Source organism: Xiphophorus maculatus, chromosome 19 (genome assembly GCF_002775205.1).
Source record: "Xiphophorus maculatus strain JP 163 A chromosome 19, X_maculatus-5.0-male, whole genome shotgun sequence".
Taxonomy (NCBI): domain Eukaryota; kingdom Metazoa; phylum Chordata; class Actinopteri; order Cyprinodontiformes; family Poeciliidae; genus Xiphophorus; species Xiphophorus maculatus.
This window is the reverse complement of record NC_036461.1, coordinates 11,158,117-11,176,863: the sequence shown is the minus strand read 5'-3', so window position 1 is coordinate 11,176,863 and position 18,747 is coordinate 11,158,117. Positions and strand designations below refer to the sequence as shown.

General features: G+C 39.1%; 1 protein-coding gene across 2 annotated transcripts in view; it reads left to right on the top strand.

Moving 5' to 3' along the window:
* The window catches only part of LOC102228829 (AT-rich interactive domain-containing protein 1B-like), a 196,106-nt gene that overhangs the window by 39,389 nt on the left and 137,970 nt on the right, over positions 1–18,747 (top strand). For both annotated transcript variants that reach the window (XM_023353033.1, XM_014471447.2), the window contains exon 3: positions 11,504–11,659. In XM_023353033.1, the coding sequence (XP_023208801.1) occupies positions 11,504–11,659 (156 nt within the window). The remainder of the gene's footprint in view (positions 1–11,503; positions 11,660–18,747) is intronic.

Below are 18,747 nucleotides of genomic sequence, written 5' to 3'. Positions count from 1 at the left end.
CGGCGTTGAAATTCCTTGTGTGACCAGACCTCATCTTGTGGGCTATTGAGCTTAAAGAGCTGGATGGTCAATTTATAACATTGCTTGAATGGCGGGGGGGACTTTGAAGCACTTAGGGGGCCTGGGTGGTAGGGTTGCCTCTGGGGTTAATGCAGCCCGCATTGCTCGCTCAGACGGATGACTGGGAAGCCCCAATAAATCAGCTTCTCTGCCAGGAAAGATGGAGACAGAGGAGGCGAAGGGGCTGCAAAGTGGACCGCTCCAGCCTCTGCTCACACCTCTTTTGACACCTTTTCTTTCTTGTGCCCTCTTCAGCACTACAACTCATTCTACCTCATGGTACACACCAACTAAACAGAGGTTTAGGTGAAAGCAGATGAACCATTTTATGCGATAAGACAACAGGGTAAGAAAAAAAAAGGACAATGATGGTGAAATGCCAATGAATTAAAGGGTCCTCTCTCACTGCAGAATAGATGAAGCTTCATGATCAATTAATTAGCAAGCTAGCCTTACACATGTCAGTGAACTCTTAATAGCCGGCTCTCATTTGTAACTTTTATTACTTTATTGCTTTAAGGTGGCCCTCAGCCAATCAAACACAACGTAGAGCCATTTCACTGCGCCCATTATCTGAACAAAAAGAGAAGCCCCCCCCCAGCTCCACCTCCAACCATCATTCATATACTAGTTTAAGTGATGCCATCAATTATAAAGCATAGGGCTACCATATACATAAAGAGAATGACAAAACACTCAGACACATGGAGTAATAAATTGCTTGTTCCCTCAACACAAGTAGAGCAAAATATTAGAGCAAGTTAGACATGGATTGTATTCATTGTAGCAGATATTTCACTATTGCTGCTGTTGTATATTCTTTGTTGCATTAGGCCGCCATCTTCATTTTTACAGCTGATTTAAGGTTTGAATTTAATATAATTTGGGGTTGAATTTAGGTAAAAGATGCAAAACGTTGTGTGTTTTTCAAAGATCAAAACTCAGCTCTTTGTGTTTGCGGTGCCCTATACGTGCCTGTTTGATAAGATAAAAGCACCGAGAGATGAAAGTGGAGTGAAACGAAGGGAGCGAAGAAGAGAGCCGAGGAGGGAAAAAAAAGGATGCTTTGCATCTTTACTGAGTTAGAAGGGGATTAGTCGCTGCTCTAATTGGCTCGCTGAAAATTCTTCTCAGTTTACATCCAGATTAGAAATAGATTTTTTTTTTCTTACTTAGGTCAAGGGGGATCTGACATCTCAGCTTGTTCATTTGTATTTCACGGACACAGAACCTCTGCATTTATAAACAGATCAGAGAGAGCAGAGATGGGCTGGGATGGTGTTGTCAAGATTAAACCAATGAGTGAATCTTAAATTCATTTATTTCTTTATGGACTAGCTTGTGGACAAAGGGAGAAGCCTAACTTTTACTTTTTCAGTTTAACACCAGACATAATAAAAACCAACATCTCACATTCTGATTCCACTTTGGGAAAAATCACTAAGTAAATCTATTTTCTTCATAATCTTTGCCTTCACAAAAGCAAATTGCATTTGTGTATTGTTAACATCAGACTTTTGCCCATTTTATTGGTTTACTTTCTGGGCTCAGTAGAATCTGATCAAACTCCATTGCATGTTTTGTGAATATATTGGATCAGAGGGTGTAAAATTACAGTCTGTTACTGTTTTAGAACAGAGATTTTACATTTTGCTGTGGCATCCTCTTCTGTTTCATTTTCTCACCATACTTAAAGATCGTCTGACTATTATGAGCTAAAAGTTCAGCGCTTTGTTCGCGGTTCATGAGTCTCCCCAGGTGGTCAAATAATTATCAGCTGAATTAATTAAAAAACAGGGAGAACTCCTTTGCTGTTTCAGCCACCCTGGCAAGAAGACAGAATCTTCAACAATGGACACAGAGTGTCTGCATGAGTATAAGTAATGCTATTTAGTCATCTCTACATGTCTTATGATTTTTTTTTCTCAAATACCTTCTTAAATCTCTAGTGCTTGCTCTCTGTTTCATCTCCCATACAGTAACATTACATACACACACCCATGAAATGTGTTGTCAGTGCAATCTCTTCCTGACCAACTGGTCACTGATCAATCTGGCTGAAAATCAGCCAAGTGGGAAATCACTCCAAAATAATATTTCCCTCCAAAAACAAAAAGAAAAAAAAATGGTCAAGTTTTAAGAAATGGATATACTTCCCTGCTTTTGATCTGCAAACCATCGGACTCATCACTAGACCCTGTTCTGTCTATTCCACAAAACTTAACAGTTGACAGTTCAGGGCAGCACCTCATCACATCAGCATCCATCTGGAGACGGTTTCACAGCAGGAGACCTAAAATTCAAACATAATCTCCTGAACTGATAGTGGCCACTAATGGTGAAAAAGTTCGCTCCAACTCCCTCCCCTCTTCCCTTTTCCCTGCTTAGGTGTAATTGATATGACTCCTACACAACCTAGAGCTTGTCATCACAGCAAGCGGTAAAAAATGAGTCAAAAATGATTGATCTGATAGATGTTTTAGTGCTCCATTGTGATGTTTACATGGATCACAAGCCCTCTATTCTTGATAATGATTATTTTCTATGTGTCAAGAGTAAATGTGCCTTGCTTTAGGTTCCTGTACGAAATGTCTGCCATGAACGCTGAGAAATTACAAGTGTAGACATCTTAAGTGATTGGTTATTTGTATCGACAGCTGGACCACTTTCGTGTCACCCACTTTTTTTTTCTCCTCCGCAGCCATTTTTGACCCCGTCACCGAATCACATTTGCCTTTTTTTTCCACCCTGTTGCCTTTCTTTCTCGATTTCCTCTCTGTGCTGTCTTGCTTGGCCTCAGATTGGGGTCAGGAGTTTAGTAGGGGAAAAACATTTAGAGCTGGTGGCACAGAGCCCAGAGCCACTCACAAAAATAAAGAAAAAACAAAAATAAATGGCTTTTTACACACACACACACACACACACACACACACACACACACACACACACACACACACACACCCCACACACATAACAGACCACATTAACCTTTTCTGCTTCTGCAAATGTTTCCATCATGGCTCAGTCTAAAATAGCAGCAACAAGAAGCTACTTTTTGTTTCATTAGCTTATGCAGAAGAAACTGAGAATAAGAGAAAGGAAAGCTTGTTTTTCAGGGTTCAGAAAGTAATCTACAATGAAAAAAAGTGCATGTAGGTATCAGATATCTTTGTGTCAGTTTACAGCCACACTGTCTGCTCACTCTTACTCTGTCTGTGCTATTTGATGGTATCAACATGTCAATAAGTCACGATTGCTGAATAGGCAGTCGTGTGTTTTCATTTGAGAATAAACAGCTGAAGTATATGGAGCACGCTGTTCTTTATATAAAAAAGTAAATTGTCTAAGATTGCATGCACAACCTTTTATTTCTTGTGTTGCCGTTATCTGGAAGTGTGCCTGTTTATTAAGTTTTGGCCTCACAGAGCAGGCCGTCCTTTAGGTGGCTCGCATGTCAGGATTCACAGTGCTGCACATCGCTCCTTCTGTCCCTCACTACTTCACTCCTCCAAGGGCAGCTCATTCCTGAGGTGTCAAGGGCCTCCGATGTATGAGAAGGGAAGTGGGGGAGGTGAGAGAGATGAAAGACAGAGAGGGACGGGAATCGCCTTCACCTTGGGGGAAGAGATACGAGCGGATGACAAGAACAATGATGCATCCCTTATTTCTCTTCCTTATGTTTAATCATGAGCCTGTTGAAGCTGACCCTGTCCCCTGGCGCTTCATGTGTCATTATGGGACTCACCTTCGTTTACAATTTATAAGTGTGCAGAGTTTTGGCTGTGATGCAATGATCTCATCACCACGTAGCACCTAAAAACTGCTTAATCTGTTTTTACACTAGAATGGCTAGAGTTAGTCCACTTTGACGTATACCTATATCGGCTTCGATAGTCCAACTGGCCTGAAGGATTTTCTCTAGCAGGTGCTTTTGTTCCGTAAATAGGGCCATTACCTTATCAGTACCCTGGTAATGGCCTCAACGCATCTCACAGTTGCACAATTGTTCCTTAGACTTCGACTTCGACTTCGACTGACTTTGTTGTCATTTTCAACAGTATAAAATATGAATATAAATCTAAATATAACATATAAAGTGCAGGACTGACAGTAAAATAGAAGTTATTTAGCTCTGTACATGTGCAAGGTATAAAGTGGAGACCAGTTTTTGAGTGCAGTCCAGTTAAGAGTTGGTTAGTTTATTTCTAAACTGTCATGTTATACCCTCTTAGCTTTATTTCAAAGAGAAACATTACTAATTTCTTTTAGAAAAACCTTTGCATATTTTTTGAAACAGATTCTATGTTTTGCAAACTCTATGTACATTTGGCAAAATGACCTGGATAATGCAGCACAACATCATGGATCAGCTGCAAAAGGTCACATCTCTCCAAAAACACTTCATGTATGCTTCAAAACTAAACTGAAGAGCACTACCTACAGGAGACCTGATCTCCTGCAGGTATCATAGATACCCACCCCCAACATGGACTATTCACACTCCCACCTTCTGGCCCGACGGTCAACGACCACATTTACAATTGAAGAAGGGATGCTAATTTGAGCCATCAGAGTCGTCAGGGTGGACTCCGGCCTTTTGGCCCTGCTGAGCCGATATGGGAAGGACTCGAAAACTGTATCATCCTAGTGTTTTTAGTCGTTTAATTTTTCTCTCACCCAAATGTCCAACAAAATAAAGATTTTTGTTGCTGCTTATTTCAAATCTTTTATTGAATATATTTTATTTAAATATTTTAAAAAACTTGAGACATGTTAAGGTAACTTTTCATTGCCATTGCAAACACATTGAATCTTCTGTTAATGCTGGAAAGAGGCTTTGAGCTGTAACAGGTCTGCAATGATATCTTTGGAAAAACAAGTCAATAAATTTTTTTAGAGGCACAAATGGCCACCCACAGTCTGTACAGTCTTAGTCTGTGACCTGAATATTCTCTGTGTATAATTTTACTATAGTGTCTGTTTTTACCTCCTAATATGTTTAAATGATTTAAAATTGATGGCCATCCTTTGTTGTTCTGTTGTAAGCGGTTATGGTTTGTGGTGCATTCCCTTTGACAAAGCCTTTTCCACCAATAAAGCACAAACACAACATTTTTGATTCCTAACAAGCACTTGCACGTTTATTGTAATAACAATAAATGCATTGTTATTATTTATAAAATGTTGAAATTTTATATAAATGTTGGGTTTTTGCAGAAATTATGCAATTCTGAATTTACTGTTTACTTACAAAATATCTCTGTCAATATCTACGGCTTTTTAAAATTTCCTTTTTTTTTCCCACAGTCAGAATCTTTTAGGCATTACATGTGACACAGCGAGAGCACAGCTAACACAGCAGGTCAACTAAAAATTGTCACTTTTGTGTTATTTAAATGCCTCAACTTCTTGCAGTGAAGAAGCTTTAGAAAGAAAAAAGGTGAGCCAGCTGCCACTGTTGTCAGGAGTTATTTTGATAGTGGTGCACTTTTTCATTCCCATGACTGACACATCTGTCAACACTGCCACTCCTGTCTTACCTTTCACCCGCTGCCTTCCCTTTACTGAAACGTCCTCTTTGATATCTGTTGTTAAGTCTGCACTCGGATTTATCAGCTGCTGGAAATTTTAAATATGGAAAGAAAAAGCCTCTGTTTCAGATGCTGTCTGTCTACAACTGGAATTGTTTTAACGCTGCTTGCTTTAAATGTGCTTGGATATAAGTATTTTAAAATAATTTGAAGCATTGTATCATGATAAAGGTAGTGGAAAAGGAGAAATGCATAACAAGCTACATGTAATTTTTTCTCAATTCAATATAGAAAAGAGTGAATATGATATAGAACTGTTTCTCAGTTGCTTATCACTGTATTGTGATCTATTTTCTTCATCCAAAACTCATTTTTTATATCTTGTCTGTGTCTCTCTGTTCTCTCCACAAATCTTTTTGCTTCGATGTCTTTATCCATCTCTCCCTATCTGTCTTTATTGTGCGAAACATCGCCTTATCTCTTCCTTTAAGTATCTCAGTCTGCAACACCCGTCCTCTATCTTTCTTCCTGCCTATCTGTCCATCTCTGTCTCTCTAAACATCTTCCCTTGCCAGTATAATTCCAGATTCTTTTGTGCTTCCCATGCCCTGTTTCAATTTCTGGCAGCTCAGAAGAAAATTTGTTCCTTTAAAAAAATGTATAGTGTCTTGCAAAAGCAATCACACATCTGACGTTTTTCCACATTTTGTCATCTCAAACTTAATTGCATTTTCTTGAAATTTGATTTGAGAAACATGCAAAGTAGTAGATAATTGTGAAGTGGAAAGATGAGGATCAAATGTTTTTGCAAATTATGAGTGTGAATGTCACCCTATAACTTTAATACTACTATATACAGTGATCCAACTAAATATAGAAGTCACCCAATCTTAGAGGTATATTGCTTTTTCAGGTTGCTTCTCTACATTTACTTATAAGGAAGTGTGAGGTTTATTCTAATAAACCTTAATTACAAATGGGTATAGTTTTGTCTTAGTAATACATGCGTCTGTTCTGTGAAGATTTGTTAGAGAACACCAGTGAATAAACATCATCATGAAGACCAAATAAGACAGCAGACATGTCAGAGAGAAAGTTAGAGAGAAGTTTAAAGCTGGGTTAGGTTAGAAAATAATAACCCCCATTGTGAATGTCTCACTGTTCAATCACCAGAAAATAGAAGGAATTTAGCACAAGCGCAGCCTTCTAAAAACATGGGCATGCAGCATCCGGCCACCAGGAGTACCATGGTAACACTAGAGGAATGGCAATGATCCACAACTCAGGTGTAAGAAGTTTAGGTTTTACAATCCACAAACCTTGGCTTTGTTGAAGATTGGCACGAAGAAAGCTTTTATTGCTAAACATCTGTAAGAAGTCATTTTTAAAGTTTGCAGCAAATCATATGGGATGCACAGCAAATATAAGAAGGTGTTCTGGTCAGATGAGACCAAAATTTGCATTTTGTATTAAATGCAAAACACTTCGTGTGGAGATCATCCCCAAATACCCCACAGTAACTAATGACCCTGTTGGAAACTGCAAAAGACTTGAGACTGAAGTGGAAGTTTTTCCATCAGGACACTGATCCAAAATATACACTTAGTTGCGTAATGAAAGGGTGTCAGTCACAGCACATTCATGTGTTGTAGTGGCTCAGGTTAAGTTCAGACCTAAATCCAACTGAGAATATGTGGAAAGATTTAAACATTATTGTTCAGATTGTCTCCAACCTCTTTTTACTGACCTTACATCAATTTCTTCTTTAGATGTGCAAATCTGGTAGAAACACGATGTGAAAAACTTGTTTATTTTATTTAACAAAAGGTGATTCTACAGAATATTGACCGGAAGGGCTGAATACAATGGTATGCAACACTTGGTTAAAACTTTTCTTTCATTCTACAAATACGCACTGCTTTGTGCTGGAATGAATCAAAGTAAAATATGTCAACATTTTTCTCTAACATTGTGACAAAACATGAAAACGTTTTAAGGATGTGAATACTTTCTTTGATAAAGTAGCATTTATTTTTACCAGTTGCCTTGCTGGCATGTAAATGTTAAAAGCTATGCATCGCTGATGTGTGTGCCTGTCAGGCCTGTCAGGATGTGGGTGTGAATGTGTTCAGGGGTCAGTGTGATGGCACTGGTTAGTGCTCTGGTTGGCTGAGCCCATCTGTCACTCAAAACAGGGCCAACCTCTGGCCCCACTCACCAGTCAAGCGTATCAATGCTTTGACAGAATTATGAAGATTTCTGTCCGTTCTTCATCGTCCCAATTGAATTACAAGCAGCGCCTAGTTCTGTGCAAGGCTTTTTAACGGCTGATTTAAGGGACTTGCACCTCTGCATGTACTTCGCGTACACTCTCTGCTTGAATGAGAGTTAGCATGGCTATTTAATGCAAAAGAGAAACTTCATTGCCTGCCTTTTCATACCATTCTTGTTTTGATAGATTTTTGATTGAGTTATTCTCAGTTTGTTGTGCTTTTTGGGTCTTAATATACCACCAAGGCTTTTGTTTTCATCACACTGCTGCGGCAGTTTATGGCGAATTATTTGCTTCGCAGGACGTCTATCCTGCGTCATTTCTCCCCACAGCATTTCACATCTGTTGCCGTTTCATTACAGACGTTTATTTGACACCATGTGCCTGCCAAGACACTCTGGATAAATCACACTGTTATTTAGTCTGCTTCTCTGCACCTGAGTGAAAGCAAAAGGCAGAAATGGTCTTATTTTCTCCTTCCAGCGGTTATTTTTATTGGTGCAGCCAGCAGCACAGCAAGTCTGTTTATCGCTAAACATATTCTCAGTCAAAGAGCATCAGGTTTCATTGAGTTGGTGTGTGCTCAGCAGGTACAGTGCATTTATGCAGTCTGCCCTAGCGATCAAACAGAAGCTGGATCTGAATAACTCTTTCTTCCCACCCAAAGCCACTTTGGCAGGTTGCTACTCGTTAGACCTCCAGTCTACCTACTGCCTGTGTGCTTATTTGACTGAATGGCAGGGGGTTGGTATTTCTATCTATTCATATTTGTGACTGTCTTACTTGATTGTCTGCATGCTATGGTAAAATTTTTGCAACCTATTCTGTTAGAATGCAACAATGACATACACGCTTTAGATGATGAACAGTTTAGAGAAAAATAGTTGTTACACTATGAATTGCTACTAGATCTGAAAGAGATCATGCCTAAAGTCTGCTGCTAGTTATTACATTTGACAATGATTCAACAAAGATATCCTTGACTTAATGGCCTAAAATTCACTGCATTGGAAATCATTAACACTCTGTGTTGTCATATCATAGTCACACTTCAGAGTGTTATAATTGGATTTCATTGGATAGACCAAAACAAAGCACCACATAACTGCGAAGATTAAGAAAACTTATACATTGGTTCAAAACAAATTTAAGTACAACTTGGGGTTACAGTATTTGGATGTGCATTGTACATAATTTACTCTACAACACTTATTTAAATCCAGTGTGACTCATTACACTCAGAAATCATGTTGATAGTAATGGAGCTGAAAATTGAGGAGTCTTGGAAGAAAATATGTTAAAGGCTACAAAAGACATGACTGGGACAGATGTTCACTTTCCATCAGTCTCAAACATACAGCCACAGCTATAATGGAATGGTTCAGACCAAAGCATATTCATGACTCAGAATATCCCATTCAGACCTAAATATATCTCTTCACAGATGACTTTGACCTAAGCTGACTAAGCTTGAGCTATTTCGCAAAACACAGGAAAATTGTCAGTTTCTGACAAGCTGGAAGAACCCAAAAGACTTGCAGATGTAACTGGAGTGAAAGACACTTCCATAAACTATTGTCTCACAAGGGCAGAAAACAAAGACACATCACACTTGTTAGGTTTTTTTTTTTTAATATATACCAGAGAATTTGCATTCAGACTATGAACTAATCATCCATGTTTCATGCTGATAATTGGTAAGGGTTCTTACCAATTATGCTCTTCTGAGCAGAAGCTACAGACACCTAGTCCTAGTCTGTGACTAGGAAATTCTTGTGTCTGGATGTGTCTGTGGAAAGAGGAACCCTCCAATGGATTTCTGGTCTTGATTGCCAAGGTGACCTAATCTTCAACAATCTGAGAACAGCAATGTTCCTGTTGAAGCTCACCGTGTTACACCAGACTGTCAACACTAATAACTGGACAAGGCTGCTTCACTTTTACTGAAGAAGCTTCGATGCAGGCCTAACAATACGCATATGTGAGAGAGTGAGTGAGCAATGGTTTATCTTTCTGCATTCATTCAAGTATTAAAGCATCAAATAGTAGCTTAGTGTGTGTGTGTGTGTGTGTGGGGGGGGGGGGGGTGCGGGCGTGTGTGTCTGTGTGTGCAGTTCTGACTGCTGGTAATGAATCCAATGGTGCTGTTGGCATGAGCAGGGCCATGCTATTAACCTCTCTGCTAGCCTGACTGATCTCACCCTGTCTGTCCATCTCATCGGCCTAATGACACTCTCTCACTGTAAGCTCTGCTCACGCACACACACACACACCCCTGCACACAAACCTGTTTTTGCTAATCAAATTTCCACTGAAGTGAAAAGTATTCAACACTGTCCAATTACTGCTATTGAGAAAGTCAAAAGCATTGAGAGAATATTTCTTTTCTTACAGCCCCACTCAACGGAAGGCTCTCTTCAAAACCTGTTTCAAACGTATTAATCTCCACTGGTACTCTGCTGTCACCAGATCAGATTTCACTATGTTCTCCACCAGCCTTGAGTTTCATCATGCCTTTTATGTTAGAGGGGTTTCTCTCTCATAAAGCCTCTGCTCCGGCTGCATGCTCTTATCTGACAAAGCTGTATAGTGTGGTAATTACGTCATGTCAGAGGGCCCAGTAACACCATCATTCGAGATATAAATCATGCTAAGTTTTACTTTGCTAAGGAAGATTTAAGACGACATCTTAAAGTAAGGCATTGGAAGTGGACAACAAGCTTGACAGATGCACAGGGCCTTGTGAAGGTTTAACGAGTTTGTGGCAGAGCAACATGACATGATGAGAAGGAAATATGACATTAAAAGTGCTGTCAGTAGTTGTAAATGTTGTTTAATAATCTGTTCCTGGCTGTTTGTGTAAATGTGTGGCTGTCTCTGTGTGAATAAGGAAATCCACGCAGCAGTTAGAACACCTGGCGCTGTCTGTAGTCATAACAAACAACATGAAGGGATTAAGTCTACATTTGTATTTGTGCCAGCTTGTTACATGCACTCCTTGTTCGCATTTTCCCTTAAAACCACCGTGTAATACAGCATTGCCGCTTGGCATGGCTTCACCCCTATGAATTAGTTTTTTTTCTTTTTTGTTCTGCCCTGGAATGTTACCACTCATCCACGTGTCCCTCATTAAGGTTACGGCCTGGGACGGACCTGCAGTAATATCTAGCACTTCTGAACTCATCTGTGAGTTGACCGAGTCAGAGATAATGTAAAGAGGTGGATGCATTTGGCAAACTAGAGGACATAAAGCTAGAGGTGTCTTCAGCAGGAATTCATTAGGCAGAGGACTGATCGGAGGCTGGTGGTTGCCTTCCCCCTTTTAGAGCCTGCAGCTCAGGGACAATTGGTGATATTAGAAAATATTATTTGCATAGTTTTTTTTGTGGCTTTAGGCAATGTTTCTGCGTCTTATTGCCATGTCAAAAGCATTCCTCAGCAGGTGAGAGACTCCTTTTGTGAGACTTTTGACCACAGCACAACTCCATCAGCTCTTATTCCTCCCTGTCTTGTCAGGGTCTTAGAGTTGTGAAGAAGTTTATGCAAACACAAGCTGTTTAACATGAATGATGAGAACTGAGTTGCAGTTGTATCAAAATTTCCCCTGTAATAAGTTTTTTTTTTTTTTTTTCTTCTTCAGCAGGTTGCACCATATGGCCAGCAGTCGATGGGAGGGTTCAGCAGGGAGCAGCAAGGAGGGCAGCAGGGAACCCCTCCGTACTTCAGTCCTCCTCAGCAGACTCCCACAGGCTTGTCCCAGAGTTCCTACCTGCAGCCTCGACCACCTCCGCAGCAGGTACTGTCACTCACATACAGAACACTGTCACTAGACAAAGGTGCATGCTGCAGTTTATTGCCAAAACAAGTCCCTCCTGTGTTGTTAAGAAAAAAATTATCGGAGGTATTAAAACATGTGAGTCTTGTCACCTTGCAGCAACAAGCTCCTGGGTTCAAACCTTGATCTGGGTTCTTTTAGGTCTCTAAATTGTTCTTATGAGTGTGTTGTGTGTCCAGAGTGTACCCTGCCTCCCAAAAATTTCCCATCGTATTTTTGTGTTGGACTGGTGACCTGTCCAGGTGTACCTCGCCTCTCGCTCGCTGACCGCTGGAGGTTGGCAGATATTGATAAGTGTGTCTGATAACGGATGGATGGATTTTTGCTGTGGTTTAAAGGCATTTTAATAAGATGGAAGAGAAAGGGTTGGAGTGACCACAGTTTTCTCCACCTATATGAAGCATCAATTAGCACAGTACTCCCCCTTCAAATTAAAAGCACTCCCTGTTTGACTTATTTAGAAAGTCGAGTTTGCATATATTGGCTTAACACATTCTACTGTTGTTCTTTGAAGATAATTGCATATCTATATTTCTAATAAGTAATTTACTTATTTTTTTGTTTGTTGAATTTAATGTTCTGTAAAAAGTCTATGTTACATTAGGTTTAAAGGTTTAAGTTTTAGGTTTTAGGTTTAAGGCTTGGAAAAATTAATATATACACTCTTTAGATAGATTAGGTTTTTATTATGTACATGTCTCAGTACGTCCACACATGTTGGACATTTTGTATGCACTAAAGTCTATCAGATGAAAAACCAAGTCTCAGAACAACAGAGCGTCTGGAGTGCAGATATGGATCGAGACATTTTCTTCTAAGTTTCCATCTGCTTTTCTGTGAAACATTTCCATTCTGTAGCTGGGGTTCAAGGAGTTGTATTTTTTGGAGTAAAGTGAAGCCTGCCAATGTGTTTCTTATCCACTGTTAAGAATGGGGGATATGTCAAGCTGCATAGAGGAACTGTGGGCCATAGACCAGCATTGAGTCATTGTAGAGGAGAGCAAAACAATACAAGAAAAAGAAAAGAACAAGGTAGAAAAGACTGCAACAAGAGAAAATAAAAAACAAGCAAAATAGAGAACAGCAACAGTCTTTCCAGAAAGGCAAAGAGAGGTTTTTTATTTTGTTATTGCAAAGGAACCTTTTATGCCTGCTAAAGCTTGCAAACAAATGAATAGTATCAGTATGCAACAAAACAAGACAAAGTATGACAGTCATTTCTACCAGGACTTTTATGCATTGTTTGGCATCCAGACAAAAATGTCTGTGCATACAAACTTAGCCAATAAAGCTGGCAATTTTGTCACAAGAAGTTATAACAAATTTTGATTTGCAGAAAAATTATTATATCAGGCACCATGTATTTTTATTAGAAGACACGTTGTCATTGCAGTTCACTGTTGTTCAAGTATTGTTCCAAATGTCTTTTTTCACCCCAGATGTTAAAGACATGCATTTAAATTATGTGCAGGTATATTTAAAATCTGCACAAGCTGATGCTGTCTGACAATAGTGAAGGCATTCATTTTTAATTTACCAAGATAAATGCTTTTTTCATCCAAATTGCAATATTCACTAAAACGACCATACAGAAAGACACAGTGAGCAGAAAGGCAGGTAGTTACAAAAAGGAAACCGTAAATTTTAGCATATAATTTACATACTGTGTCAGCCAATAGGGCCGCATCTCTTGCTCTTGTTTCCTCACCTACGACACACACACACACACACACACCCACACAAATTTTGCAGCTTACTGAACAAACGTTGTTCACTTTAACAAGGAGAGGCTAGAATCCATGGCCACATTGACATTTTCCGACAGTAATGGTGTGTTTTCATCATGGCTGATGATATGGCGGCAATTGACCCACGTTGACATTTATACTCTAGGTAGTTCAGCCCCAAATACACTGATCGGCTCAAGTCTAATTTCACCTGTGCTGATAGGTTACTGATTGGTTACTATGCCAACCTCTGAGGTGACCGCAGAGCAGGCTTCCTGTCGTTTCTCATTGCAATGCATGCACAGTATTTTATATTTCAATCAACATGCACATTTGCATCATTGCTACATCCTGCTGGTTTTACCTATAATCAAGAAATCTTTCCTGTGGTATGTGTTACAGCTATAAAGCATTTTATGCTTCAGCAGCACAGCGGGCGATGTGTGTGAACTCCTAGCTTCTATCTGCACACCAGCACAATATAGCCAATAAATTCACACATTTTTATCAGCTAATAAGCCTCTAGCTTCTATACTTTCCCATTACTTGTTAAAGGTCTGGCTCACCAATCAGCAGTCCACTTCATAATAAACTTACTGAAAATGGAAACAGGCAAGAACATCTTTGTAAAAAAGGTGAAACGTTGAATATTTTGCCTGTAAATTAGATCTGAGCTTCAATCTCAGTTTAGAACAATGACTAAATACATTTGATCAATCATTAAAAAGTGACATTTTACACATAAGCAAGTGTGTACAATGGCTTTAGGACTTTAGGTTTGTAAATTTTCTCTGTTCAGTGGAGGTTTTAAAGTATGAAATAAATAGTAAAAAATATCAAAATTAATTTAAATAACAAAGCGACTCAGTGCTTGTTTTTGATTTTGTATCTAAGAAGTAAACATGTCTGAAAATTGAACTCGCACAGCAGAGTTGGGCAAGATTACAAAAAGATGATTTTTTTTGTATGCTTTGAGCTTTGTGTTATTACTTTCATTTTTCTGTCCTGAGTGAGTGTGTTCGTCTTTTTCTGCATCCATACGTGTGTGTCAGCTTGTGTCTGCGCGTACACTAATCAGGCAGGCGTGGTGCCGCAATTCTGAGCTGTGAAAAGGTCAAACAGTGACCTTTGTCTGTGATTTCTGTGCTGAAATGAAACATGATGTGAGCCGCACCGAACGGATTACACGCACGCACCCGTGCACAATCGCAAGCGCACACCAGATTACGATGTCATTGTGGTTTTGACCCCTGTTTTCTGACCCTGCATTACTCTGAGAAATCCAAGCTGAAAAGTTCTTTATTTTGTTCTTCCGGCGCTCTCAGCAGTTCGTTTTCCCCCTACTCCACTCCCATTAACCCCAGCCAGAGGACATCCTCTCACTGATGGAACCATTCCAGCTGCCTTTGACACAGTTTGCTGTGCAACAACTGCTATTAGCTGTTTTTTGTAACGAAATGGAGCAAAAATGCCTTCCTTCTTTGAGTCTGTTGCCCTCTCATGACCTCATCTGATTGCAAGGAGCAAAACAGGATAAAAAAGACATTTTCAAAGATATCAGCATTCATACAGAAAATAAAAATGTATGTCACACCACTTTGGAGAAGAGAATTTTAAAAGCATAGGTTAGTCGAGAGTAGAAGATATCGTTGAACGGGTGTTTGAGAAAAAGAAAGGCATGCTATATTTAAATAACTAGAGTTTTCTAATTAGGGCTTTGAAAAAAAGTCTCCTCACAGATGTCATACTCCATTACAAATAGGTCTGATAAAGGTAAAGAAAATTAGTGTGTAAATAGATTTAGACAGTATTTGACCTAATTTATTATGTTGGAACTTCATTATGCACTGGACAAAAGCCATCCAAACGGCATCTATTTGACCTTAGAGCCAGCTTCATAATAAAAAGAAAAGTCCAGGCCATAAAAACAAATGCTAACTATTTACCAGATATACAGCAGCATAAAAGAGGTACAGAACCATTGAAAACTACAGTATGTGCACCTTCAGAGATTTGTACTTTTTGTTTTGCTGGTTTGTTTTTTGTTTTTTTTGTAAATCAACCTTTTGTGTATTGGATGCAATCTTGGTATGTATCTCGCCCCTGGAAATTTCACCTCTTTTTTTTTTTTTTTCAATTTATGGTCAGTGGCTCTTTAGTTCCAAGACTTTATATCTGGATTTTTAGCTGATTTAAATGAGCTGCGGATATTATAATGGCACTTCATCCTAATGATGGATAAAATGTTCTTTTTTTTTTTTTAATTTCATTTACAATAAATAAGGCCTTTAATTCATAGCAGAACAATTTAATCATTTGTCAGAAGGGCATAATCTGAGGAAGATGATATTTTATGGAGCATATTTTCTTTACAGGGTTGCATACAGCAAAGTGTGATAGAGTAGGCTCTGCAGCTGAGCAGAGCAGGTGAAAAGCAACTCTGGCCATCTGCCAGACCTAAACTCATAATGTTGTTCTGCCTTTGATCAGCTTTCCCTTGGAGCACACACCATTTAATTTTCATTGAGAAACAGTGTGTTAAACTGATGTTTATAGACTCATAACGTTAAACAGAATTTAGCTGCACTTTGTTTTAGTGTTCTTTAGAATCTGTGGTAGATCGTGTGCTCTATTCAAGTGAGGCTCGAATTTGACTGCCAGTCTTTGGGAAAAAAAGTCAGTCAGCTTTTTTTCAAAGTCCTTTTTTCACTTTCCTCTGTGGGAAACCGATCCCAATTGCTCTATTGACTTTTACCATTTCCTCTTCCTGTCTGAGAGTGGGCCCTGGGGACCGGTGCTTTAGCATAGATGAACTCTGAGCTGATTGGAGGGGACATGCTCACTTTACAGGGACTTGCACAGATAGAGGCTGATTTACTGAGATGACATGCAGCAATGTTTTTTATCTGGTGTTGACAAGAAAACCAGATAAAACAAGTTTGTTGGTGAGGCTCCTTTCAATCACACATACTTAAGTGTGTTTTACAGGTTGATAAGAACAACATTTTTTCAGATGTGGAAAAGCAGTCGTTTTCAAACTTTTGGTTAAAGTACTCATGGGCCATTTATTTGATGAATACTTTTTTTTTTTAGATTTTTTGCTTGCTCAACAATAAATTAAATACAATACTTTGATAAAACGGAGACAACAATCTGAGTTTTGTCTGTGTGTAAGTGTACATCTGAAAAATAAGAACGCTCTTACACCTTTGTTTAAAAAAAATAGTTAACAAAATTTTTCAGATGCAAATTTTTTATCTCAAAATTTTTTTGTGTGTTTTTAGTAACATGACTGTTTTGGTCACTCATTCTTCAGAAAGCCTTACTGTATTTTACCAACTTTGATGAATCGGTTTGGCCGAGTCTGCTTTTGAGTAAGCCACTCATTGATTCTGGTCCTGTTAATAAATTTAAAATTAAATTTTTAAAAAATGTGTCTAATAAGCAACTAATTATTTGTGTTGTATCTACCATTAAAGACATTTAATGGTAGGTTAAAGATTTTAATTTGTCAACATCTTTTGTTTAACATCAGTTAAAATTTAACCTCTGAAGACTGGGAACATGTAGTATTGTGAATAGTGTGGGCAAATCATGGAAAAAGTATTTATACAAGCTGTTATTGCTTGTACAAATACTACTGTACTGTACTAATGCATTAACTCAGTTTCCCTGCACCATAAACGTCACATCAACATTATTATTTATAGCAGGAGTCACGCTCTGCCTCTCGTAAACACAACGTAGAATGCCTTCTCTTTGCATTACAATCATTTTTTAACTTTAAAGCTTTATCTTCAGAATCAAACTGCCTTGTTAAATAATATTGATATTATGTTGTTAATATAGATAATTTTTTCCAGCTTTATTGGACACACCCTTGGTTGAAAAAAATGTCTGACCTATAGAACCACAAAATCTCTTGCGATTAAAAGCACCTCTCTGACAACATGAAATGGGCCTAAAGATTTGTAAAAGCTGCACATAATAAACATAAAGTAATTGACAACTCTCATCCTGGAAAGTGTTTGAAAGCCTCATAAATGGTTTCCTGACTCCAGCAAACCACCAGAAAGCCATTATCCATGAATAGAGAAGATACATTGGAACAGTGATGATCTGTTTTTATTTAATATATTTAATAATTTCTTATATCAGATTTTTCATTTACTAAATACAGTTTTAATCATTATATTGAATCGTTGTACTGTTGTGCAATAATCGAATTGATCATTTCTTTTTATTGCAATGATTATAAACTGTATAAAACCTACAGGATGTCCACATGTCCACGTTTTATAACATTCATTACTTCTCGTGTTATTTCCCATTTCCTGTCTGTCACCTCTCAGCCCCCCCCCAACCGGCTGTAGCAGCAGACCCCGTTCCCTCGCTCCTGCACCCACCCACCACACACCCCCGCTTTTAATCACACCAGGTTAATTAAAAGGCCATCGTGCCTTACTTCGACCCACCCCTCTGGCTTTATTACCCCCTCGTCGTATACTTTCTCTGCTGCCTCAGCCACCCCTGGGTACCCCTCATCACACACACACTCACACTCTCTTTCAATCACGCAGAAATGGGAGCTCACCTTGGCAATGGCAGGGAAGGCTGAGGGGACGAAATGAAGGAAATGAGAGACAGGAAGGAGTGTATTAGCGTGTGTGTGTGTGAGTTGGGGACTGAAACAAAGGTTTGTAGGTGGGTGTGTGTGGAGGGGTAGTGCCCAAAGTTCAATGTCATTAATTGGTCAGCATTTGAATATTAAGTGAAGAAGTCTATTAATTAACAGGATAATAAAAGTGCTGCTGGATAGAAGGGGGTGTAGGGAGGACCGGGTGGGTTGGGGGCAGCAGAGGGGGGAGTAAAGGAGGACAGACTGTGGAAATGGAGGGCATATGGCGAGATAGTGAGGAGGAGGCAGAGAGAGGGAGCGAGGCTGGGCGCGAGGTGATAAGAGGGAGAGAGACATCCGTGGGTAAAGGTCTGGCAGTGGTAATTTGCGGAGAGCCGCGTTAATTGTCATAACCTTTTAAATGGCAGAGTTTATCGGAGTCCTCTAAATGTCCCCGTGTATCGCCACGGCAACCCTGGGCCTGCCACGCTCTGATTGGCCACTACAGACGAGCACTTAAGCTTGATGAGTTTTGAAGCAAAAACTAAATGATGAAGCTAAAAAATAAATATATATGAACTGTATACTGTGTCAGTTTTGTAGTGTGCGTGTGTGTGTGACAAAATGTCTGAATGCAATGTTTTTAATTTAGCGTCTCTTTTTTTTTTTGTTTACCTTAACATTGACTGACATTTGCTAATTGC